At 37.2% G+C, this 27,477-nt stretch overlaps 1 protein-coding gene across 1 annotated transcript in view; it reads right to left on the bottom strand.

Annotated features, from left to right (window-relative positions):
- Positions 1-1,028: 1,028 nt before the first annotated feature.
- Positions 1,029-27,477, bottom strand: part of LOC111842678 (BMP/retinoic acid-inducible neural-specific protein 1) — a 65,712-nt gene continuing 39,263 nt past the window's right edge. The window contains exons 5-8 of the mRNA XM_023809557.2: positions 26,563-26,668; positions 11,694-11,930; positions 9,656-9,878; positions 1,029-5,849 (exon numbers count right to left, since the gene is read on the bottom strand). Of these exons, the coding sequence (XP_023665325.1) occupies positions 4,709-5,849; positions 9,656-9,878; positions 11,694-11,930; positions 26,563-26,668 (1,707 nt within the window). The 3' untranslated portion in view covers positions 1,029-4,708. The remainder of the gene's footprint in view (positions 5,850-9,655; positions 9,879-11,693; positions 11,931-26,562; positions 26,669-27,477) is intronic.

Here is a 27,477-nt window from a genome sequence, read left to right as displayed (position 1 = left end):
TGTCGTGGCTGACACGCCTTCTCAACAGTGCGTGGAGGTCAGGGACAGTGCCACTGGATTGGCAGACCGGGGTGGTGGTCCCCTTATTTAAGAAAGGGGACCGGAGGGTGTGTTCCAACTACAGGGGGATCACACTTCTTAGCCTCCCTGGGAAAGTCTATTCTGGATAGATGAATCGGAGCGCCGTCTACAGTTTTGCAGGCGCTTAACCGGTCCGTCGTGGCTAAGAAAGAACTGAGCCGAAAAGCAAAGCTCTCGATCTATTGGTCCATCTTCGTCCCTACCCTCACCTATGGTCATGAGCTATGGGTAATGACCGAAAGAATGAGATCGCGAATACAGGCGGCCGAAATGAGGTTTCTCCGCAGGGTGTCTGGGCTCTCCCTTAGGGATAGGGTGAGAAGTTCGGATATCCGGGAGGGCCTCAGAGTAGAACCGCTGCTTCTTCACATCGAAAGGAGCCAGTTGAGATGGTTTTGACATCTGGTGCGGATGCCTCCTGGGCGGCTACCCGGAGAGGTTTTCCGTGCATGTCCTACAGGGAGGAGGCGTCCCCCCCGAGAAGCTGGTGGAGGTAGCTGGGGAGAGGGATGTCTGGGTGTCTCTCCTGAAGCTGCTACCCCCGCGACCCGAACCCCGGACAAGCAGTAGATAATGGATGGATGGATATGGGATTTTTTTTAAACAGTATTTTATTCAATTTCAGTCGCACTGTTAAGAAGAGGACACGTCTTGCACAGTTTAGAAAAATTAAAAAAGGAATTTTTTTGAATAAATTTGCCTGCAGCTCATTCTGTTAAAAAATCGTGAGAAAATCGTTTTGTGAACTCAGAATCGTATCGTTACATCCCTACTTGCCAGATAATCAGAATTTATTGTTTTATGTGATTATATGATTATATATTCTTGACAAGTAAAACACAGTTCATCCAAAAAATAAGAAATGAGTATTGAAAATATTGATGATACACGAGACACAGGGTTGGGCATGGAATGACATCTTTATTAATTTTTTTATTTATGTCCTTTTAAGGGGGAAACAGGTTTAGGAAAGTAAGTAAACATGAAAATAAAACCAGAAAGACAGGAAGTCTCAACATTACACAGAATGTGGAACAGGTGGAAAAAATAAATAACCTGACGCTCCCTCCCAAGACCACACTGTTCTTTATTCACAATGGCATTGTAATGAGAAATGAAAGAACTGTATTTTGAAACATTTATTTGAAGAAATGTACAGTACTACCATGATGAACAGAACAGCAAAAACTACAAGGACAAGTTACTGATAGCTATGACATTAGATTTTCCTTTTAAAAATTCAGTTTAAATATATTCATATATGTAACTGTTGCAATTGTACAAGGATCTTATTCTTGTATATGTAAATACACTTAAATTATGTAAATTAATACATTTAAAGAATATTTTGCCAGGATGAAGGCTCTCAGGTCCTGCCACACGATGGAGTGTATTGTCCGTGAGATTTCGAGACAGTAGAATCTGTATTTGTACACTGCAGTAAAATCATTTCAAGATTGAAAGAAAAATCAGGGGGAGAATTCTATTTTTTTTCCTAAAGTAATGCTGTTAAGATGCCTTTCATTCTGGTAAATATAAGAATTTTAAAAGCCTGGCATTTGCGATTATACAAGGACATGTATAAATTACCAGTTTTTTAAAAAAACCTATTTTATTATGTTTGTATAATATGTTTGCATTATTTTCAATGATCTTATATTAAGAATGCTTTTACACATGCACATTACAATAAATTGCTACAAAATTTGCCTTCACAGATTGGAAGACACTGAAGCATTGCTCAGGACTTTTTATATAAAATTTTGATTGAACCACTTGAGAATAAGATAATAACTCTTTCCCTCCATTTCTGGCATAATCTAATATTAATCTGGGCTCACTGTGATTTCTCCTGGAGGAACACCAGATAGAGACATCTTTTGGTCTTCCAATAAATTATTAAAGGAGTGAGTAACAGGCACTTAATCATATATCATGTCAAAATACCTTAAATCGCTCGCAGCTGCATTCTGTAATACATTTACTGTACCTCCCATTGTACTACTTAAAATCATGAATACATTTGATGTCATCCAAGTTTCAGAAGTTACTGTTACTGTACCTTCACCAGCTGCAATAACATAAAGATATAAATAAGTTTCTATACATTCAAATATATATATTTGGAATTTCCAAGATATTAAGGTTAATTTCAAACTGTAATTGTTTCATTAATGCATTTATTCCTTGCTAATTTGTGATATATTGTTTTTCTTATTTTTAATTTCATCACCAGCAGTCCTGTAGCCGAAAATAATTTTTTGGGGGGTCCAGCAACTCTACAGATAGGTCCCCCATGGTAGATTTGCTGACCATGGGGTGGACTGTCCAGGGTCCCTCTCCATAGGTTTCTCTGGTGGGGGCGTCAACTCTGTTAGATTTTGCCAGCTGAAAAGCCAGTGCAAATTTGTGGTGGGGTTCACCCACTTACTTTTACTACTTAACCATGTGCCTAGTTGGGGAGGGGGGGGGGTAGCTTCAATATGTCAAAACGATTCAGTGTTTTGCGTTCACACTTCAAGAGAAGGTATTATTTTGAGTAATCATTGACAGAATTGTTTTTTTTTGTTCTATCAATTCTCAAGTAACTGATATTTGTATGATGTATGATGATAACGCAATGAAAGAGTAACCTTCATTGTCAAGATTCAGGCCTTAGTATCCAGTCTCTGAAAAAATGTTGAATTTGAATTTGATGGCCACCTAGAATTACTCAGTCTCATCATGTCCCACCACTTTGCAGTAATTGCATTAACCAAACCAAGATATTTTTCTTCTTTGATGAAATTGTTAGATGATTTGTTGCAGAATATTGGGGTTGTGGACACCTTTAAAAAATATAGACACCCTATACTTAATTTAATACAGGAAAAAAAATTATAAAAATCAGCAGTTCTATGATTATGATTAACCTATCAATGTGACATAATTTTAATCATTCTAGCATAGAAAGGGTGTAACAGCTTTCCAACATTTTGATGTTTTTCGAGTGATAATTGCAACTGACATCAGTTGTAGGTTATTTGCAGAATGGTTTTCAATATTTTGCATTCATATTTCAAGAGAATGTATTATCTTAGAAATCTTTTACATTCTATTAAATGTTAAGTAATTCATATTTGGATAATGAAATCTGGTGGGTAACACTACAAAAAATTGTATTTTGTGATCCATAACCAAAGATTTTAGGTAATTAATGCATACTAGCTTCATAATGCAAATGCAGTAATACATTCTTTTCTAATTATTTTTGCATTAATCATACAAAACATCTCATGAATATCAATTTTTGAATCATGGATACTTGTTAGCAAGCTTCACTACTAGAATAATCTCAAAGCAAAATAGTTATCTGTAGATTAGCAACCAAGAGAGCCGTTTGAATATGGTTTTGCATGATTTGATTTTAAAGGCTGAACCATATGTTTGCTCATTTGGATTTGTGTTTGCCCAAATAAACTGACAATTAAATTACTTCATTGTCTGGCCCCAGTATTACAGATAATTGGATATCTTCAGAGTTACAACTGTAAATATTGCATATTTGTGACAAAGTAACATAGTAACACCACAGCTGAAACATGCAAGGGGATTAGATGGGGAAAGGGTGCCTTTATACGTTTAATTGTATATTATCAGCTTTCAGAAAACTGACCTGTTCAATGGAAGGCTTATCAGTGTGAAGCTAACTTGAATAGCACACCCAAGATATTCAAATATAAAACTTGTTTAAAATCTGTTACACCCTTAAACCTCTTCATAGTAAAGGAGAATTTCAGCAGGTGATGCGCTACATACCCAAATGACCATAGATACACAGCAAAAAGATTTTTCACTGCCATTTGCATTTTAGTTTTTCCTCAATGGACAGAAAATAATTACGCATTGTGTACATTGTAAGATTTCCTTGGTATAACCTGGGTTATGTATACCATACGATCTTCTATAAATCAATGTATCCATTTTATTAATAGTCAGAATAATCTACATTGCATTTATATTACTTAATGATAAGATGGCATGATATGATATTTACATTAAATTAGCTCCCCCAACAATTTCTAGTTCAAAATATTGTTTCCCAGTAATCCTTGGAGCTATAAAAAGTTAGTGCATAAAATGGAAAATAATAAAATTCTCCCAGGAAATTGTATGAAACTGCTCATTGTGATGCCCACTTTAGGAAAAACTTAAAGAAGTGATTCTCATAGCATTTATTTGCTAGCTAGGAAGAATCACATTATTAAAAGTTGGCATAATTCCCCTTTAAGAATGTATACTCATGAAATAGTGTTCCTAAAATATATAATTTCTTCTTTGAGTTAAGAACACTTAAAAAAGATTTAACTCATTAAATAAACATAAATTCAAGGCCTCTTATTCACCAGATGTTTAATTTGTCCTTTATATCCATTTTAGGAAATAACAGACATGCTCAACAATTATATTACACTGCTAAATGATTTCTTTTCTTAATTCTCCAGCTATTTTTAGTATTGTCAAATAATTACATTTACAAATTTTTTTTTTACATGAAAAAGAGGAAAGCACATTCTAAAAAGTACTCCTCAATTAAAATGAAAGATATTTCCATGTTTATTTCTGTGTTTATATAATTAACTTTCTTTTAACAGAGTTTGGTTGTCAGGTGGTCAGACTGTTTCAGAATTTCTGTGTTATACATGTCCAGTGCATGATTGACACGGATCATTTCACTGCTGTTGAGCTTCAGTCGATGTTTTAGCATACAGGAGAAGAGGTCCAGCTGCGGCTTGTTGGGGGCCACAGGTGGTGCCAGGCGATTGATCCGGTCTCTGATGTCCAAGAGTAGCAACATGACAGAGGATGAAGAGTAGAACTGTGTGCCCTGAGTGTAGGACTGGTTGACCTGCTGGACAGCGCTGCGGAGCAGGTCTGCATTAAACCGCAGGCTATAGCCAAACACCTGCACATCTGAGATCTTGATGTATATTTGCCTCTTGTTGGGGTCAGATAAGTCAACTGGTCCCTGCCCAGTATCATTGCGCAGAGTGGTAGAAAGCTTTGTCCGACTGCGCAAGTAAATGTGTACAGTCTCAAAAAAGGTTTTCCAGCGATTTCCCAGACGTAGAGTCCAATTGAAACACTGCGTATTCTGGAGCCGTACCTTCTCCCAACGGGGATATCCATGTTCCCCAAAAGGCATATTCCAACCTTCTGAATGGCTTCCGCTGAAAGGGTTGACATAAACAAAGAACATTGGGTCAATGCTGCTGTTGCGGACCTGGCAGATCTTCATGGAGAGCCCGATAATCGTGTGGAGATAGTCCATCCTGTTCTTGTTGCTCTTCAGCGTGAGGGACATCCGCTTTCGCCAACGCGGATCGAAGAAAGTGTCTAGTCTGATTTCATTGCTGATGAAGGTGGTGTGTATGTATAACCGTGAGTCCATCTTCTGCAACAGGTACTTCAGCTCCAGGTCCTGAAAGTCAAGGTCTGTCTCGAAGCTGATAAACTGCTCACTGCGTTCTGAGTCCACGTTCTGGGGCTCGCAGCGGCCGCGGTAGAGCTTGTAGCCCTTATTGCAGGAGCCGCACTGCGAGATGTTGGCCAGGCTGCACATGGCGCAGCTGTTGTTTCCCCCGATGACACAGGGGACAGGTCTTTGGCAAAGGTTGACCCCTGTGTGGCACACGCAGGTCTGCTGGCTCTCCAAAAAAGTCCCCCAGAATCCATTTTCATTACAGTATAGAAAGGACTGAACTATGTTTAGCCACTGCAAAAGGGATCTACAAAACATGAAAGAAGAGAATAATATGCCATTATTACCGGACATTTACTGCTTCCAGAAGACGCATCTGAGGAAAACTAGCTACCATTTTTTTAACTAGTCAACAAAAGCATACAAATCTTTCTTATCGTTATACATTATAGAGGATACAGACTGGATTCATCCATCAATATTTAAAATGGGGTTTTTGTGAGAGTCACAGTGAATACACAAAATGTATTTTTGCCTTTTAACATCCAACACTCATCTTTAATTACATATGGGTAAATCCATATGACAGGGTGACAAAGTAGTCATATCTGATTAAAATGACAGTTTGTGATCAAGGTCATTAAGATGTGATGAGCCTTTGTGACGATACTAGCTTCTGCGGATACTGGAAAGGAGCAGGCCGCTGTCAGGCAGGCAGAGCCCTTCATTATCACGCACTTCATGGCCTGAATAGATACATTGCCAAATTCCATCTGTCATAAACTGTTGGCTTCTCCACATTCTTGTTCATACAGATTACAGAAACAAATAAAATTCTGTATTCATTAAGTACAACACACAATTTGTTAAATGTATAAATTCTAAATTATATACAAATGTTAGGGGTGGCATGGTGGTGCAGTGGTTAGCACTGTTGCCTCACACCTCTGGGACCTGGGTTCAAGTCTCCACTTGGGTCACATGTGTGTGGAGTTTGCATGTTCTCCCCATGTCGTCGTGGGGTTTCCTCCAGGTACTCCGGTTTCCCCCCACAGTCCAAAGACATGCTGAGGCTAATTGGAGTTGCTAAATTGCTCTTAGGTGTGCATGTGTGAGTGCATGGTGTGTGAGTGTGCCCTGCGATGGGCTGGCCCCCCATCCAGGGTTGTTCCCTGCCTCATGCCCATTGCTTCCGGGATAGGCTCCAGACCCCCCGCGACCCAGTAGGATAAGCAAGTTGGACAATGGATGGATACAAATGTTATATGTGTAGCAGCACAACAAATCATACATATTGCATTATTCCTTATTGTAAATGAATGAAAGATGCTTACTTGTGTAAGCATATATTATGCCTATTATTATCATAATTATACTTCAATGTAAGTGAATGTAAGTGTTCATTAGATATCCATACAATACTGAGTATGTTATATATGTAAATGTTTCTAGGTTTATGGCACTATGAATGCACATAATATTTAAATGCATAACATTTCAGCCAATACTATTTGTAATAAATAGAAGCTTATTTATGTTGTTCTAATTCAAAGAACATGCAAGCAGTGGCATGTTATCTTTTATACCACAAAATGACAGGGTGACTCTAGACTGCTGACCCTAGATTTGAGAATGACTATACTGTAAGTAGACTGCATTCATAAATAGCAATACTATCATAATGTCATCATAAATCATCACATCATAATCTATCCCATCACAAACTGTGATACCCAAACAGGTTTGGTGATTGCACAGATTGTGTGTATAATGGCATTTTAGGAGGTCAATATGAGGTCAATTTAAAAATTCCTGCTTGAATGTATGACTTTTCTTTGATATTAGGTTATTATTTTTTTTCAAAATAGGAAACAAATTAATGCTACAAGCACCAAAGTAATGTTACAATATTCTTTCAGGTGGTCTTCATTTAAATTACAGGTGGTCTTCATTTAAAGACAAATGCCTACATGTATGTTGTACAGAATTTTGTGCCTCTTTGCAGATCAATTACAAATCCAGCCGCAATCAGAGAAGCAAGCCAGAAGACAAGCAAGCCGTGCAACATAACATTCTGTCATAGTATTTTTTAGGCATCGATATATTTTTCATTATTGTGAACACTGGCACAGCAGGCATGCCAGTTTGTCACAAAGACATGTACTCCAGAATCCATACAGTTCCAGAGATGCACTAATCTCGACTTGTGCTCTCAGGGCTTAGGAGGACATTGCCTGATTGCTCAGGATAATTATGAGGCCATCTACTGTAGCTACCGGTAGTGCGATGAATTTCCACTAAGCACCCTGAATCTTTCCTCACACCTTCCAGGCACAGTGCTGGCCCCTGGAGAGGGGGAAGTCTAGCTAATGGCCAGCCTTGGGATTGAATACCGGGTCGTACACCTGCTGTTGCTGCAGGCAATGCCTGCCATTTAAAATGCACTCAACAGATGTGACCAGCATCTCCTTCTGTAAACAAATCTGTTCGTTTTTTTTCCCTTCTCACATTGCGTCATTGCGCTGCTCCTGCAATGCAAGGTAACAACAAATCCTATTCCCAGAATGGCTGGTGTTACTTTCCCTTTACAGTGCAACATCCTCCTAAAGCAGTGTTATACAACTTTCTGCAGCCTTCAAATTTTTGTTCTGGTCATTATCAAAAACTATAATTACAACATAAACACTGGCCTTATTTCATTGTAGTCCTGTAAGTCACCAGAGGAAACTATAAGAAATGTATAGAATGAGACTTATTTAGAACTCTTAGAATTTATATGAGAACCACAACATCATACCAGTAGTTTGGATAATGACTACACAATTTGAAATGGCTATATAGATTTTAGAAGCCTGACCAACTTTGCATTTTTATTTAATTTCATGCTTATCTAAATTCCCACATCTACATTCCAGTTATACATTACTAAATACAAACTGTTCTGAATAAATATGCCCGGAAAGCAAACTGATACATTCTGGACCGGTCCTAGCCAACGCGGTGCCCAAGGCAAGCATCAGCAGCTCCCCCTAGCGGTCTGAGGCTTTGCCGGTCAAATTGGTGCCCTCTCAGAAGTTGGCAGCCTGTGTCGCCTATGTCATCTATAGGATTAACGGGCCCAGGGTCACTGCATTTGTGCAGTACACTTCAGCCATCACATTTCACCAAGGACCAGGGGTGGTTGTAGTATAAGGAGAGAACCATGTTGATGAGTCAAGATTTAAAATTATAAAATTTTGTCCATCTGTTTAGTTTAAAATACATCAGTTCTAAGCTTATCGTGGTTCTGATTTTGTGGAAAAGTTGACTCTAAAATTATTATTCTTACCTATTAACATCAGCCAGCTTACATAGTTAACTATCTGTTAGTAGGCTGATCTGCCTGATTGCAAATGGTGGTGATCTCGCACTTTGTACAGATTACAACACAGTTAAATAACTGTGCACTTAGGTTAATGGAGTTAATTACAATGTCAACAGAAGTTTTGCCTCTCATCTCCTACTAAGTATTTGAAAAACCTGAAAATATCAGGGAACGTAGTCGGGGCGAGTGTGTATGTGCATTTGCTGAGAATCAAAATGTGACAGCTGAATGGTAGCATGCCTGTATCTACCACTGAGGACACCTACTGTAGGTCAACTCCAATAACCATGATCCATTATGGGGCTCATGCTTTTGACCACAGTGTTTTAAAAATGCAGCCCTGAGCGGTAGCCCTGCAGAGGTACAGAGAATAGTGGTGGGAGCGGCCATGGGATAGCCAAGGATCAGATTCAAACATCCAAATGATCAGACTCATGGAAAGTATGTCATAGTAATGTTAAGTTAAGCCAGGGTCCCACCATTCGGAACAGAAAAATATCCAGGGCTTTAGTGCAGCAGTCTGGTTCTAGGTACGCCCCTGGTGAGAACCTTGTATATATAAACAATGTCTGGATAAAAATATTGGCATTTTTGACATGGACAACCTTACAGGGATTTGGGGTGCAGTGGCTATTTAGTAAGTTCAAGGGTTTTATTCTTACCATTATAGCAAATATCTGTTATTCAATCCTGTTATTGTGTCTTACATGTGCTTTGTGACTATACAGTATCTCTTGTTCGAAGCTCACCTTTCTCGAGGCATCTGGTGGTTAGGGTTATGGTAACAGCGGATGCTAAGGCCATAGAGCTTGCGCGCAGCACGCTGGATCTTCAAACGCTGCACCTCCAGTGAGCTCTGCAGTTGTCGATAGCGAGCCTGCAGGTCCCAATCATTCCCCCACAGCAGGTGCACACTGTTCACAGAAAGGAAGTGAGCTGAAGGCAGCCTCTTCAGGAATGACTTGAATTCATCTGGGAAAGCAGGGGAGAGAGGAACAGAGCGAGTCAGCTGAGCAGACACTACAAAGGATCTATATAATTTGTGATCCAATTGTAAAGCAAGCATCTCTTTCAAAAGTATAAAATACCGAGGGTATTTTTTAATGGCGAAGGTATGTGTATGTTGTGCTGTAGTGGGAAGTTCACTCTCTCTATAGCACAGTCTGGCAGGGCATTGATATTGGATAGTAAAGTAGCATTTGGGTTATAGTGAGTTTTTTTTGTTACAAACCACAAAAGAAAGCAAACGTTACATCGTTAACGCAACAGAAATACATTTGCTACTTGCAATAAGAAATGTTTTGCTTTTACTCCACTGAAATCAAATGCTTTCGCTTTATATATTTGGTGGGGGGGGGGGGGGGGGGGGGAATTATTTACATTAAACATGAGGGGGTGCCACTTTGTTTGCTACATTTCTATATATCCAGATATAACCCATAAAAAATTCTTATCCATCAAGTTCTGGGTTTAGTTTAGTTTAGTATGCACCTTCTAAATGACATTTCACTGCTCTATATACAGTGACAATAATAGAAAAAAAATGTTATATTCCCAGTATGCTGGTTCAGTGTAAGAAACAGAAATTCCCATTTCTCGCCTGAGGTCTGCCTCGCATGCTTCATGATACAGCTGGCTGCTGTGAGTTTATGAATAACTGCAAGAGCCTTCCTATAAAACAGAAGTGCTGTGACTTTAACTAAGCTGTATCACTTATTGGCCTGAAACAAATTCATACGCAGACTCTATATGCAGAATCATATAAAGCACACGGCGTTCACTGAATTACAATGCACTGACCCATCAGCTATTTTTGGTTTGTATGGTTTATGTGTTTATATGTATGAAATACTACATTTTTTTCAATGCAATATGATATCAAGTCAAAAATGATTCCTTTAAAGTTATTTTATATTTACACTTTATCTTTAATTCTTGCCATGTAATAAAATAAATTTAAACGGAGAAGGAAATGAAACAGTTTGTTTTGTTTGTATTTTTACAATTCTAATTGTTCTGATAAAACAAGTCTAACATGAATACTGTATATACGGAATGTAATTTTTTTGTAATTTTTACTTTTTCCCCCTTCATTTTGTACCTACATTGCAGTTTCACTGACTTTCCTGAGTTTGCCTCAGTTTACCACATGAAAGCAGTATACCTTCAGAGAATAATAATGAAGTGTAAAGTAATTTTTCAGTTTAACACATCATTTTAACATTGCCACAAACATTTTCCTCCTTTTCTTGATAAAATTGTAATTTTTATTAATGCTACTACTACTACTAATACTAGTAATATAATAATAAAATAAATAATAATAATAATAATAATTATTATTATTATTATTGCTTGCAAGTCTTAAACAAAATGATGTTTTCTCTTGAAATAATCAGAATGTGTCACTGCTTCCCCAATGCTTTGTATGTACAATATAGATATAGGATAGATATAGATACAGTGGAATAATGGAGTCATCAAAAAACCAATCATATTATGAGGAAAAAGTCCAGTTGCATTTCTACTCATCTGTTTTTCACAGAAATCCACATACATGACCCTCATTTTAAAAGCTCTGTGCAGCCTCCTATATTATTCTATGTAAACATGTCATTGGGAAACTTGAACACATAGTGAGACAAAAGACATGCTGGGGAAACACTGGCCAGGAGTCAACATCAATTTCGCAGCACCTAATAATAATTGGACAGATACATAGTAAAGTGATATTTCTGAAAAAGAATTCCTTTCATTTACTCTAGGAAGTCTGGGCCAAAATCTTACCTGAATTCTCAAAGTCCTTATATGTGTTAGCCCATGTATCCATCATTCCATGCAGGGAATTTTCCATGATCTGGATATCGGTGACTGGGCAGTTGCATTGTGGGAACTCTTCATCACACTGGCAGATGCACTGGCTGTCACGGCACACATACTTGCCTTCTCCGTTGCACATGATGTAGCTGAGTGCAGATTGCACAAACTTCTCTTGGAGATATTCAGGGAAAATTACCTGGAGACCTATTGGAAGTAAGATATATGGGTGTGTCAAACGAATAACAGTCATGTACTGTAGCCATATTTTGGAATCTGACCAACCAAAACCAGGGATTAACCTGATTAAATAAAGGTTAAATAAAAAATTAAAATAAAATGATGTGGAGCAACACGATTAGTATAATCATGTTTTCTGTGATAATTTTAAAAAGTTTAACTAATACAAATATGCTATATATAGTAGCTGGAGAAGTTTGTGAACCCAATATAGTTCTTTATTTCTGCATTAAATGAAGATTATATTGATATAACAGTCTGGTAAAACTTTTAAGAAAAAATGCAACAATAAAGATACTTTGAAATGGTTTACATCACACATCCTTCTACCAGGGTAAAATATTGCATATCTTCTTTCTAATGTAGCTGGATAGACTGCCACATGTTCTAATTGTAATAATGGACAATCCCTTCGGTTAGAAGCAAAAGTGTTTATTTGATTCTATATTAGTGAAGATAGTCTGCATAGGTAACCCACTGAATATTTACAGGAAAGGCTATAATAGGGTGAAGAAAAAGTAACGAACAATCCCTTCGGTTAGAAGCGAAAGTGTTTATTTGATTCTATATTAGTGAAGACAGTCTGCATAGGTAACCCACTGAATATTTACAGGAAAGGCTATAATAGGGTGAAAAAAAATGAAGTCTTACCTCTCTTTCATTCAGTAATTGCTCGTACTATTAAAAGTGTTTGAATCAGTGAAATTTGATTCATGAGCAAGAGTATAGACATACTGCAGCATTCCCAAGCACAATGGTCTAATGCCTTCTCTTCACCACTTTTAATGACTATAATAATTTATCTTAATGTATGAAATTTTGATTTGTGTGAAACTGCAGAGACACATTTAGCTGTAATGCTGTTTCCCAGTGACTTACAAAAATGACACCAGGAGCTGCATTTATCATAATTTGTGACAGAGCCATAATTTCTGATTTAATGCATTAGCACTTAACTTTTTTCAAATAAATGCTAAATTAGATTTTGGCGCTTATCTCAATTGTTTTATTGATTTCATAATATTAACAAAATTATTTTCGCCAAATTTACTGTAACACACCTACGTACTGTGAAGGGAAGATATTTGTAGCATCTGCTTTTGCTTTAGTATATACACACACATACACATGCTTTCTGACTCGTACTTACGCAAAAAATCTGACGGTAAATCTATATTATTCCATTGTAAGCCTAAAATTAGCTATATCAAAAGCATTGGGATACTTTGCAAACCCTACAGTATATACTGTGTGATAGTAATAGCAGTAATTAACATCATTATGCCTGTTGTATTAATAGCACAAAATGTAGATCAGAAAGGATTCATGTAACAGAGGCTTATAGAAGAGCTGTTTTTAAGATTAACATATTTTAACATATTTTAAGTTTGCTTTATTTTTCCAAGCACCAGAAATGTAGAGATGCTCCTGTACAGGGTAAAGTTTCCATATTTTTCTGACAAATGGGATTGTTGCTTGGGATGCTTGGGATGCACAGTGTTGCCCTGGAATGCCTTATGAACTTTGATTAAATAAAGGAGTAATTATTTCTATTCACTAACACAGATTTTTTAAATAATACTTTTTTAACTCAATAATGCAGTAAAGCATGCAACTTGAACAGGACATTCAGTTATGGTGAGGCATCAGCTTCACTAATTTTGCATAAAAATGACATTTTCCACCCCTTGAAAATCTACCTTGTAGATTGAAAGTCATAAAGACTAAGTGCAGGAAAAATCCACAGATATTTAAAACACATTACGACTGAAGACTGTAACCTTGACATTATGCTGCTCATTCTTCAAATATGAACAAAATATTAACAACAAAGGAGTTATTTTCTTCAGAATGTATAAACTAATACAAGAAGAGATGTAGGATGACACAATACTATTTCTATCAATAGAGGCCTACTTTTATCATGTGTTAAAATTAGGGTTGTATTAAAGATTTTGCATAGAGACCAACATTCCTTCCTTGTAAGTAATGTGAGCAACATTACACAGAATGGTAGTATTCACAGCTAAAGTCCAACCATTCAATTAATGTCTCATGGGGAATTTGATAGAAGGAAAAGGTAAGTAATCATTGTTACTTGGTTTATTTTGTTTTAAAACTTTGCCAAAGGGTTCTCATGTTAAAAATATATTTTTCTTTTGCAACATTTTGTTGTTTGCTGAAGGCTAATACCTTAAAAACATCTTTTCAGGTATTAAGTGCACTTTTCAAGGTTTTCCAGCTTCTGTTTGTAGAGCCATTTGCCAAATAGATTATGAATAATAATAATAATAAAAACATCTCATTTTGTGTTTTGAGAACAGTGTCATAAACAGAAACGTTTTTGGTGTGCACAGTGCAGTGAAATAAGATGTCTATGGCTACATTTACAATGAACAACCTGATCAAGGTGTTTACTTGCATTTTAATTCCATAATTCATGTAAATTCACTAACTGCAATGACCATCAGCACTTTCTCACGTTATTTCATTCTGTATTTATTTGTCATTTTTAATTTTTTTACTCCTAAATACCACTTTGCTGCTCCATCATTGCCCATTTGAAACATTTCCTCAATATTTACTTTATATTGTGTGCTAATGTTGTTAGCCTAACCCCCCACCCCCCCCCAGCCTGTCTATCCATGAACTTCATGTATATATGTAGCACCTCGATCCAAAGAACGTTATTTCGCATTTCACAATAAAGCCCCACTTCAGTTACAATGATTTTTCATCTTTCCCTCTATCAAATTCCCCTTTAGATGCTAACTGAATGCCTGACTTTAGCTGTGAACGGAGCCATGTAGCAAGAGAGCCACATCAGTTCTGTTCACCCCAATGAACCATTTTTTTTACAACAATGGTAGATCAAAAGTTCCTGGAGGTTAGTAGCAAATACTAGCAGTGCAGCTGCAGCAGAATAGGTATTTGTGATGCACCTTTAAAGGGCATGATGTTTAAAATATCAGATTATATATTTTCAGCACATCAGTTTAAAATTAACGTGTTTTAAAGCATGTTGGTGGAATACCTAGGCCTGCAGTTACCACTGGATTACTGAGAATCTCTATGAATTAATGAAATGTGATAACATTCATCTGAATAGAATTTTGAAACATCTGTATAATGTACCAGATCCCAAACTTGTAGAAACGAAACGATACAGTAGGAAACAACCAAAAAGTTATGTTAGCATTTTAACTTTGGAAATAAACATATTTATTATGACACCAGAATATTTAAAATGAGCATGCATTGAAATAGCAAAGAAGCTGAAAAAAAAATGACAACAATGTTTTATTTGGATGGCCCTGTCACATCTTCTCCCCCACCTAATCATTTTTCCTCCTATACCACCCAACTGAAAATATTACCATAATTTTGCCCAAGCCCATGCTACACAATCTCCCCGCCTCTCCATCAATTTTTATTAAAACCCCAACTTTTTGTGACTTTTCTTAATATCTGCACCTGTTCTTTCTGACTAGGACTAGGGCTAAGTAACATAATTTAATTCCCCCCACAATAAATTTCAGCAAGTCGGGGATTCATGAACAATAAATTTTGCCGAACGAAAATACCACTCAGTAACAAAGATATTTCGAAAATACTGCCCAAGCCTAAACTTCACAATCTACCCACATACCCAAAAATGATTAAAAATCGAACTTTAATTGAAATCCTCCTATGATAAATTTTGACATTTTCCCAAAGATAAATTTCACCGATCAACTATGCTACTGATAAAATTTGCCAAGTCTGCAAAAAAGATCCATCAAATACTCTTTGAGTTATCGTGTTAATGAAAAAGTATAAGTGGCAATGGCAGGGGACTGGTATGTATTTACCTGCATGGGGAATACAATGATTATCACTCTAGTCCTCATATAAGCAATGCTATTAAAGTCAACTAGAAAATATCTGTGCCCTAAAAAACTATTTTCTGAAACAATAAAAGAAGAATGGAACTCATTGTCCGAGACATAAAACATAAATAGAAAAACTACAATCATTAAAGGGGAACAGAAAAATATATTAGCAAGTGGATATACATTCAAAATGAAGATTTTTATGTGACTAAATATGAAAGAAAAGGGGGTGGCATTCACATCAGTGAGTTGCACTGTTGCCTGACATTTTGTGCATTGGGGTCTCAGATCCCACATCTGCTGTGTGTATTCCTTATAAGTGGATTTTATCCCTGTCATTCATCTCTTAAGTTACTCTGAGATGGATTAACACCCTGGGTGTACCCCAAGCTTGTGCCACCTTGTACAGGCTGAAGTGGTTAATGACACAGACTCACAACCAAGGGAATGGTTGCTGGTTCAATCCCAGAAAGTGCTCTACTGTAGCAACCTTGACTGAGGTGCTTAACCAAAACTGTTTGCATAAAAACACTCAGCACTGTGAACAAACTAACAGCCATGACACATGAGTTGCCATGTTTCCTCTAAGCTGTCTTCAGGTCATGGAGACAAAAAAAATCTAAATATTGCTCCGACAGCACTTTGCTTAAGGGGGCACAGATAACTTAGAAACTCAACTACAAATACAAGTATTCTAATCGATTAAAATCATGGACAAATATAGTAACTGCATGAAATACATGGATCACCATGATAGATTACTGATGAATGAACTTGAGATCAGCATGTAACTAACAGTTTCCTGTTAATTAAAACATGAGTTAATTAAAAATGAGTGTACTTTACATTACTTGTGCCCCTTCAAATGAAATGTTACCAAAACTCCTTTATTTATTGCATCATATGTATATTCCTTCTTGCCTTGCCTCCTTGTCCAATATCCTTCTTAATACCAAATACACTCAAAGAAATACTATCAATATGTATAAAGATTCTTCCCTTGTAAGAATATTAATGGTATTTTTAGTGAAATATTTTAATGTGAAATACTTATTTAGTAAAGCTTCAGATATTCTATTACATATGTGTACTACCATAGAAGTTAGGATAGTAGCTTTCTGATGAAGGTGTTTCCAGGGTTTGTGCATACAATGAAATTCTGATCCATCTGACATCTGTGTGGGAGTGTGAGTTATAGAGAGAGTACTGAACTAGCAGGCATCTGAAGACCATAATTGCCTTCAGAAGAACTTCCTAAAAAATCAGGATGTTAATTACTCTAACAGCTGAAAATTACACTTGACAATTGCTCCTGCATGCAGGCTGAAGGCTGCTATCCAAAGGGTTGGTGGAAATTGCATGTTGTTTGAATGAACCGATTTAACAGGAAAACGGGAGGTACTCAACTGTCTACAGTGAAACAATACAACAGCGGCAAATTAAATAACGTGGAACTTTCTTATGGCTCCGTTATTTCAGTCATTCCTTGCAGATATATGTTTTCAATCCAGTACAAATCACAGCTTTAAACTGAATAAGCTATCTTAAGAAAATGGTCAGATATCCCAATTGATTTTGATTGCTGTTTTGCATTATGGATATTCGCATGCAGACTCAATTCCATTTACTACTATGGCAGCTGTTAGTTTTTCTTTTTTGTTCTTTTTATTAATGACTTACAAGCCAGGCAGCTTAGCCCAATTAAAAATACAGAGAATAAGTCTACAACACTGCCAACACCTAAGTGTACCAATACAGATTCTCACATGCAAGCACCGTACAGCAGAGAAGCTTCACACATAGAATTAGGATGAAGATTTCAGGATTGAAGTGTGGCCTATAGAGAGCTTTGACAGAGGAGCTGCGACTAGGCAGTCCCCCACCCTGTTCGTCCATGCTGGCCTATTCTACCTCCTGTTCCTTACAGCGAGTGTCCAATCCGCATGTTTACAGCATGGAGCAGAAAGTTCAGGACGAACAGGATGGGGACTACTGACCGGAAAGCTTAAACCTGCTCCCACACTTCTGATCCAGATTTCCCCTTCCCAGGTAGGTGACCTCTCCTGTACCCTCACAGAACAACACTTCTCTGCCCTGGAGATTACTGCTTTCCCCCAAGTGGGCACAATCATTACTGTAGGACTACCATGCATTTCCGGACACTGATCTTCCATTCAGCTGCCCACTTGTGTCACACTGCCACTGTACTCATCTTGCCAGTGATACTCTTTCCTGTGCACTTATCCTGCATGGGGCAGTGGCCCACTGTCCTTGGCCTATTGGTCGACACTGGCACTAGTGATTATAAATCTACGTAAGTGATGACCCACTTTATAATCTGAGTAATGCATGTTTGCGTAACTCTTAATAGCTATAATGCTGCAATTGACAAGATGAGGAAAAAAGTTCCTGTGGATAAAAGGGCAGCTATCAGTGAAACAAAACCATAAGCAGTACGGCTGTTAAATGACTAAACCAAAACTGAAATCAATAAAATAAAGGAAAGTATACATTCACGGGTCAGAGAATGCTAATAGTCCCACAGCAGTTCTCAGTAATAAATTCAGCCAGTGGAAAAAATTCTGTCACAGGGCTCCAGAAAGTGTCACAAGAAGAAATGTTTTTTTTTGTTTGTTCTAAAACTCCGTCATATTAAACAGTATAATATAGTAATGTCTCCTGGTTAGGATGATAGGTGTTGTCTTTGTTAATCGTTGCATTACAGTGCTGGTACAGAATCGCACCCTTGCATTGGTTTCACAGAGTAAGCAGGTGCATAGGACACAACACCATGTGTAATCATATTAACACCTATGCTGCCACCGGGGGGGTTAGTTACAGAGCTGATTGCAGGGATGATGAAGATGAGGGTCACGTGACCCAGAACAGTAGCTCTGTCTGCCAAGATGTTTATTAATGAGAATAAGATATGAGATGCAAAGATGCAAAGATGTAGAAGCCAACTGGACAGTACAAGTCACCAAGACAGGAAAGAACCAGGTCACCCCTCCCCCATCAGGCTGTTGTAGAATCGGTACATTGTTTTTTCTGGGGAACTCAAATAATGTTCAAGAACTGTGTTCTTCGACCAAATCATCCCAAGGTTTCTCTGACACTGTACTGTACAGGCTGAACACCAATAGGGTACAACAACAATTGAGTAATATTATTAATGCAAGCTGAATAAAAACATAAAATGTGAAGGGATTATAGAAGCTAGCAGCTGGCCGTGCTGTTTCATTTAGTATTAAGAGTGGTGATGTAAGGTTTGTTTACATGTCTGCTCCCTGTCCACACAGCAAGGGATTGTTTGGCTTCTGTTCCCCTTGATGTACTGGCTGTTTTTTGGGGAACTTTTATGTATTGGTAGGTTAGGTTTCAGTAAATATTCAACTAATTTTTTGCTTTAGAAATATCCCAATATTTATTGTCAAAAAAATTCACATCACAATATTTGTAATTTGTTTTTCCTGTATCATGCAGCTCCATCCTAAATGCAAAGCTAACATGACCTCACTCAGCGTTATATCTCGATACTGCACAAATACAAAACAATGCCAAATTTAACATACTGGAAAATCTTGTAACAATTTTGTCAGTTATGTCTGTTGTGGCCAAAGTGTTCTGGAACCTTCACAGAAAGCACATGCATATCATCTGGTTTCCCTCATGTTATCACTTAAAAAAGTATTGAGCTTACCTAATTTTTACTGCCCATTAACCTTACTTATGAGTACACAATGCTTATACTCTTATATTTTAAGTAAATCAATTCCACTTAATACTATTTTTTTTGAGCTTGTGAATCATTATTTTCAGTGTGTGTCTGCATGCTTTTATCTAGGTTCATGGAATGCGAAGACATTCTTTGTCACCAAGGATTCCTGTTGGCCTGCAGCAGTGTCACCACTGTATGTCAGTATAAATATGGTCATTAAAAATTACAGCACATACAGCTTTTAAGTGATCATATGTCAAATATCATAGTACTAGTCGATTGTGCTTATTTAGCATTTTTAATCAATAACAAGGAAATAGGACAAAAGAATAAGTCTTTTACATGCCATCAAATGATGCCAGGGACACATACTCAACTAAAGCTGTAAAATAATAACAAAACTTGTCCTTCTCCTCCCAGTTCAGTCATGTGTGTTTTCAGCCATTATCTGATTGAAATGTAATGGGGCGTCTATATCACAGTACTTGCGAATGATGTTGGGCTGGTGCCAAATAACAGGCATGTCCCTGTAGGTCACCTACCACAGCAGTGTATCAGCATTACACAGTCCAGTGTTACTCAGTTACAGTCAGCCATCATGCATTCGCGCTTCGTGATTTGCAAATTCACAGATCCGCAAAAATTTCATTGGAAACAAAATTATTTGCATCTGCGATTTTTTTCGCACATCTGCGAAATCCTCGAAGAACCCTACAGAAGTGTTTATGTTTAATTTTCATAGTAATTTATAAGTTTTCATGCTTTTAAGTGTAAAATTGGTAAGAAAAATTTAGTTAATGAAGATTCTACTGTGTTTTTGGGGAAAGTTCAAGACATACAAAATAAATCAGTTAAAAAATCCATTAAAAATGTGGCATTCGCATGGAAACGTTCCTTTTTCTGTACTGTACCTTTACAAGATATGAATCCCATTCACAAAGTTTATTCCCTTTGGAACTGTCATGACCTGCTCGTCTAATCCTCCCATGTGTCACGCCCCCTCAACTACCTCGTGTGGAATTCCCGTGTGATCAGCTGTTTCGAGCTGCTGTCATTGCATTTACATTTACAGCATTTAGCAGATGCTCTTTTCCAGAGCAACTTATAACCAGTGCTTTGTAGTCCATGACTGTTCTTCGATCTATAAGCTAGACCTAAAATTAACAACTGTCAAGATCAAATTACCGCTAAGAACGTTGTATAAAAAAACCTTGTTAGGAAAAAGAGTGCACAGGCAAAGATTGTTAGTGGATTTTTATTTTTTTTTAATGGAGAGAGTGGACAGTAAGGGGGGTATTAGACTCCTAGGTTCTCCTTGAAGAGGTGTGTCTTCAGACAACGCTTGAAGACAGGATGGGACTCGGCCATTCTTATGGCAAGAGGAAGTTCGTTCCACCACTGAGGAGCCAACATTGCAAAAAGTCTTGATGCATGTTGTCCTCTTAAGTGTTGATGGTTCGAGATGAACAGCGTATGATGCTCTGAGAGGATGAGAAGTGACACGATTCTTGATCAGTGTTGCCAAGTAAGGAGGAGCTGTTCAAGTCTTGGCTTTAAAGGCAAGTGTTAGAGATTTGAACCTGATGCGGGCAGCCATAGGGAGTTAGTGCAGGTTCCGTAGAAGAGGTGTGATGTGCGAGAATCTAGAAACATTAAAGATGAGTCTTGCAGCTGCATTCTGGATCAGCTGAAGTGACCTTGTTGCCTTCAATGAAAGACCAGCCATAAGGGAGTTGCAGTAGTCCAACTTGGAGATGACCATTAGAATCCTTCTAATGTTGTAGAGAAGGTATCTGCGGGACCTGTACAGGTTGTTAATGTGTGACGAGAATGATAATTCGTCATCCAGAATGACACAGAGACTTCTTACTGTTTTTGAGGGGACAATAAGAGAGTTTTTAAAGGTAATGGTAAGGTCAAGAGTTGGTGATGAATTGCCTTTGATGTACAGCAGTTCAGTCTTACTGGGGTTTAGCTTGAGGTAGTGGGATGTCATCCATTAATCCTGTGTATTTAAGTCTGCGTTTAAGTATGTTTCTCAAGTCCGGTCATTTACGTCATTTTGAGTTTGCTGCCTGTTCCGTTCTTCTGCTTGTCTTTACCTTTTGATTAAACCCTTTGTTCCCCGATTCCTTGCGTCCTGCCCCTGCTATCCCGGCAATACAGTACATAACATTTTCATATTTTCAACGTACTGCACAGGTAACTCATAATCATCATTATCTTAAATCAATATTCATCATTGGTGAGTACCCATACTACTGTTCTTTATGAAATATTTTTGTTTGTATTTTTGTTCTCTCTCTCTTTTTCATGGTTAGTGCACACATAGTATTTTTACAACTTATTTTTTCTGTACGTCTTTACGCAATTTTTAATTGATTGAATACCTGTAGTCTGTACGTAGAGTACAGTACATTTCTTTTACGTATTTTATTAAATTGTACCTTGGTTACGTACAGTATATACTCCTGAGACCCCACCCATTTATGTCCATTGTAGTGGACATTTTGTTTTTGCATCTATCTTTTCACTGATGTAAGGAAACATATGTATTGCTGTTGTACACTAAAGTGGACATGTTTTCAAATTAAAAATAACTTAGAAAAAATCTAAATTGTAAGATGTCTTATTTCCTCAAAAGACAAGGACACTTTTTTCCTTGGGTCTCAGGAGGATATGAATTCTGTCAATGTGTACAGTCCTGTTCGTTTACTGATTTTACCTTACTGTGAATGCAAAAGAAAACGGCAGCCAATGCCGTGTTCTATGAATTAGTAGGAGTAACATTAGTATACTGTACTGTAAATGTGCTAGTGTGACAAATATCCATTAGGCGATACTGTCATCAAACATTTTTTTAAAGGTAATGTATTAAGCTAACTATTAAATGAAATTAAAGTATTTTGGGAGCATATTTAGGGCTTACTGTTGTCACGCGCACACCAATCTTACTTAAGATTGGCTGTCATGACATTACTCGTGAAGTATTGTTGCCATTTTCTGAATGAGCCTTACCGAGCAATCTCCTTGTCTCCTGTTCTCCCTATTCGTCCTGCTTGCTGTGTCCTGCCTTCCTGCCTTCTCTGTCCCGCCCCGTTGCCTTGCCGACCATGCTCCTTCCTGTCTCTCGTCTCCTCGTCACGTCCTTCGGTGTAGGACTGATCATCCCGGAACTCGACCTCTGCCTGAACACCGGCATGCATTCTAAGGCAGGGATGCCTTTTTCGGCAGAGATGCGTTTTTCGGCATAACAACGGATTGGATTGTCCCTCTGGATTTGTTTGTGCCTGATCTATATAATAAAACCGCTTGCTCCCGCATATTGGGATCTGCCTGCTCCATTCTTGCCGAGCGTCACAACTGTGTAATATGAATATGTAAATGAGTCGGTGAATAAATATTTAACTCTATCCATCCATTTTCCAAACCCACTTGTCCTATGCAGAGTTACAGTACAATCTTAAAGGCACTTTGTTTTGTTTATTTATATGTAGTACAAATACAAGAAATCCATCTCAATGTAAATAAAATGTTTAATTTATTATTACTAAGTAAATAAAGATGTATTTTTGTATTTGAATTTCCTACCATTTCACTGAATCTGGAGGAAACATTAGTAGACAACATGAACAAGACATAAAATCCAAGTATTCATTTGCCAGAAATCATGCCAGCACAGAAGCCGAGAAAGAGCATGATATACGCTAGAGGCCAGAAGTTTGGGCCCTCAGATTTAAAAAAAAAAAACAAAAAACAATACACTGGTTTGTTAAACTTTTATTACAATAAAATAAGAGAAATACTTCAAACAAATGTAACTGAATGTTTTTCAGTATGTTATAGCTTTTTACACATTGTTTAGCCACAAAGGCTGAAACTATTGGTTTTGAGGAAGACACATCAGGTCTGTCTTTAGTGCATTGACATTCTCTTTGTTTTGGAATTCTATGTACTAAATGTCAGAACTCGATCTGCTCTTGGCTTCTCTTGATTATGACTTAATAAACGAAACAATAGCCACTTTTCTGCCTTGTCCCAGATGACTTTGTGAGAGGTTTAACGCACTGTCTGCTCCTCACTTCTGCTGCTGGATCTTCATTCTGACTGATGAGTCAGAATGTTTGATAAATATTTCCTATTTTTATGTTTGTAAAGTCTAGAAAGGCACAGCTAACAATTGAACAGAAGGCTCAAATCAAAATTTTGAGTTTCCCGTTAACCATCTTAACGCTACGTTGTTTGTAAGTTTTGCCTCTTAACGCTGCGATACGTTTCCTGAAACACTTTTCGTTAAGTATATCTTGCAAAAGATACTTTTGTAAGGTTAGTTGTTAGCTTGTCTCCAAGATGTAGGAATAGCACAATTTCACAGTTTTTTGAAGTCTCAAAAAGTGGCTGTCCTTTTGTTGAGACATAACATAATTTAATAGTGGTACTCTTTCTGGCAGTATTGTGGTATTTGTTTTTTGCATAAAGCAATTATTGGAGTATGGAAGAATGGAAAAGCATGCAGAAAACTAGTGAAACCACAAGAGCTCTCGTCGTAAAGCCTTATAGGGTCTGCGTTGTGTAACATCCACGTCCCTCATGATCTTACGGCTAAAGGAAACCATAAATCTTTCCCTGACCTCTTGCCAGTGATAACCCAGTTCTCTCCTAAGTCACTATTTGACACCCACCTAGCAGAATATGAGATTCCCATGGAGTGCCCCAGAGAGAGAATACAAAATCAGGATTTCACTTTGGGGTCTTGAACTGCACTGCTGGGGTGCTAATGATCTATCTCACCTCTGTTGACCTTGTCTTCTGAACAAAAATGCAAGTGTCATTCATGTTTCTTTTGTCTCCCAAAGGGTAGATGTAAACAAGTATGAAACAGTGTTTACAGTGTGAAAATATCTGAAGGAAGGCAACCATGATATCCTTAAAATTCATCAGATAATGTAAGATTTTTATACTGTAAGTGCACTATCAGGCCTTTATGTACACAATTTACTGATATGTTGAAGAAACACTTGTTCCTTAAATGCCATTAAAATAGCAATCTACACAATACTGAGTCTGTCATGCATTTTTTACAAGTGTTGAATGTGGTTGAGTGTAACACAAATGTGTTTGATGTATCTATTAACCTTAATTTTGCACAAAACATGTGCAAAAAACAAAAAATGTTAAACATTTTCATCAGTAAAGGTTATTGTGCAAAAAGGAATTATAGTTACCGGGCAGTTATATTTCCATTAATCTTGTAATGGAAACATTTAATTATTATTTCATTACTCCTGACAAAGATAAGCGGTTAGAAGATAAATGGATGGCTTATTCCATTATTAATGTTTTTTGTCAGCAAAACATTCAAAGCTGCTGATCATTTTATTAAGTAAAATTTTATAAACAGATTTCTACTTTGAGCAAAAAATATAGCAGAAGGCAGCAAATAAGCAAATACCTCATGCAAAATAGTAGGTGCAGGATTACAAACATACACTTAATAAAATGTAATTGCATACATCTTCTATCATCATTGTCTGTTATATTCCTTATAAATTACTTTTCCACTCCCCAAATAAAATAAAAATAAAAAAGTAAATAATAATGGAGGGATGTTTTTCAGGATAAATCTGTTTGCTGTTCTAAGCCACTTTGTGGGCTTTCTTATAAACTGCATGGTTTTCTTAACTGAGTGTTGCTGTTTTTATGACTCACCTAACAATCATAAATGAGTCACTTTTTCGTTGTCATTATGCCATTGTTTTACTTTGCTATACTGTTGATATTGTCACTTCAGCACTGCAATAGTAGGAGTTGAGTGAAAGCATAATTTCCCTCATTTGAGTAGCGATACTTTAAATTGGATGCACCACTACTGTGACTTTATCTGAGGATAAACCATGATTTCAAATATGTTTCAACTTTTGTCCTGTTTACTACTTGTTTATTCGTGAAATTTGCTGCATCATGCTCCTAAATTCATTTTAACAATATGATGCACACAGATACAGTTGTACAATGCTTCAATAAAATGTTCCATAACCATGACAACAAATGCTTGACAGATACATTTACAGACTGAGGAACATGAATGAGCCAGGAGTGACTAGCTGATTAGGAGACAATTCCTGTGCAGGTACAAAGTACAAGCAGAGGGTATCTAATGCATGCAGTTAGCTTTAAGGGGGTGATGTATAAATATGCACAAGGGTAAATATGTTCTGCATGTCGCATTATTCAGCAGTTTTGGTAATGTTTTTGCATGCATACAGATGCTACTTTAGTGCGCTTTCTTTGGTTAGTTTGCGATAGCTATACACTTGTTTTGTATTTTTTGCTATAGCTACACACAAAAATAATGTATGGCTCTATAGTTCACAATGTTTGCCAGATCATAATCCAATAAAGGGGAAAGGAAATATTGCAATGAAATAATGTGACCCACTGTCAATGTGACTAATATCATAATCATCACCGTCGTCATCAATTGCTGAATTGCTATGGCTCACAGGTCTATTGAAAGAATTGTAATTGCACGTATCACGCATGTATGTTCTAATCACAGTTTGACATTGATCTTTTTGTTTTATTAGCTGCTAATAACTCTCTAAATTTGCTTTTTAAAAAGTTATTCGGTTCATGTCCATATATCTTTGCAAATGGTGTATAAAATGCTACTGCCTGCATACCAATTACATAACAAGAGATTTTCTCCTTTAAGAGTTTTGTGTACAAACTGAGTATTTTTTTTTCTTTCTGTTTCTTAAAGTACTGTGTGCGGTTGTCAAGACAGCCATCCCTAAATCAAAGCTCGAGTGTAGTTTACCTTTGAAGCAACGACAGCATGTTTGGTGAACAAAGCTGGGGAACTTCCGATGCACTTCAGCCAATTAAGAAGGGAGTGAGTAGACTATATAAATGCAGAGAAGGGACCTGGCCCATGCAGAAAACCAGCTCTGCTCCACCCGCTAATGTGAGTACTAGCTATCAGAACTGCAGCAGTGATCCGAGTTACCTTGCAAGTGTAGCTTGCTCTCTTGGCTCTGCAGGAGGACGGAGCTGACAGAGTCCAGGTTGTCGTAGCTGCTGCATCCCAGCGGGCCTGTGCGTGTCTCTGTGACCTGCGAGGGACACAGAGGAGATGGCCTTACTCATTGTTTTGTTCCTTTTCATGCATTGCTTGATATCTGTCTCACATGAGCACAAATTATGAATGAAGCCAGGAAACCACTAAATACTGTATCCCGTATAGATATTTTACATGTGTTGTGAAGATTTATCCCTGATTTAATATAATAGTAAGAAGTAAGGTTACACCACAAAAATAAGCTATAGTCATGTAAACAAATAAGGTATTGGCTTTCCTTCTGACCATCCATCTCCCAACCACCGTTGCTTAGAAATGCACTGGTCACAAGCAAGCTTTGTCAAGATAAGAATGAGCGTGTAATGTAAGTAGAAAAATTCCATATTTTTAACCTGAGTAATATTAAACAGACATTTATGAACACGGTAGTGGTTTAGGCTGAGTTTGGTAATGCAGATTCTCAGTGGCTTGTGAATAGCGCAATTCAGAATATTCTGAGGTCAGTTTTCAATATGTCAACATTAAATAAAAACAAAGAATGTGCAATATATATTTAATCTTTATGTTTTGCATTGCAAATATAATTACAAAAACATATTATAATGGCCAAGTTTTAATTATTAATATATAAGTAATGGTCTTTTATTTTCCAGGTGAAGAGATATGCACACCTTGAACACTATTTTCTTATTGGTCCAGAGATGTCATGTGGGTGCTGGTTATTTTCATGTAACTGTACAGGTTGCTCCAGCAGCCTAATAATCATTCTATATTAATGCAATTTAGTATTTTATTAAACATGTAAATATAAATATCCGTATGACATTTTACTCAGAAATAAGA

This window comes from Paramormyrops kingsleyae, chromosome 2, assembly GCF_048594095.1.
Source record: "Paramormyrops kingsleyae isolate MSU_618 chromosome 2, PKINGS_0.4, whole genome shotgun sequence".
NCBI classification, from domain to species: domain Eukaryota; kingdom Metazoa; phylum Chordata; class Actinopteri; order Osteoglossiformes; family Mormyridae; genus Paramormyrops; species Paramormyrops kingsleyae.
The sequence above is the reverse complement of the archived record's forward strand: the minus strand, read 5'-3'. Positions and strand labels throughout refer to the sequence as shown.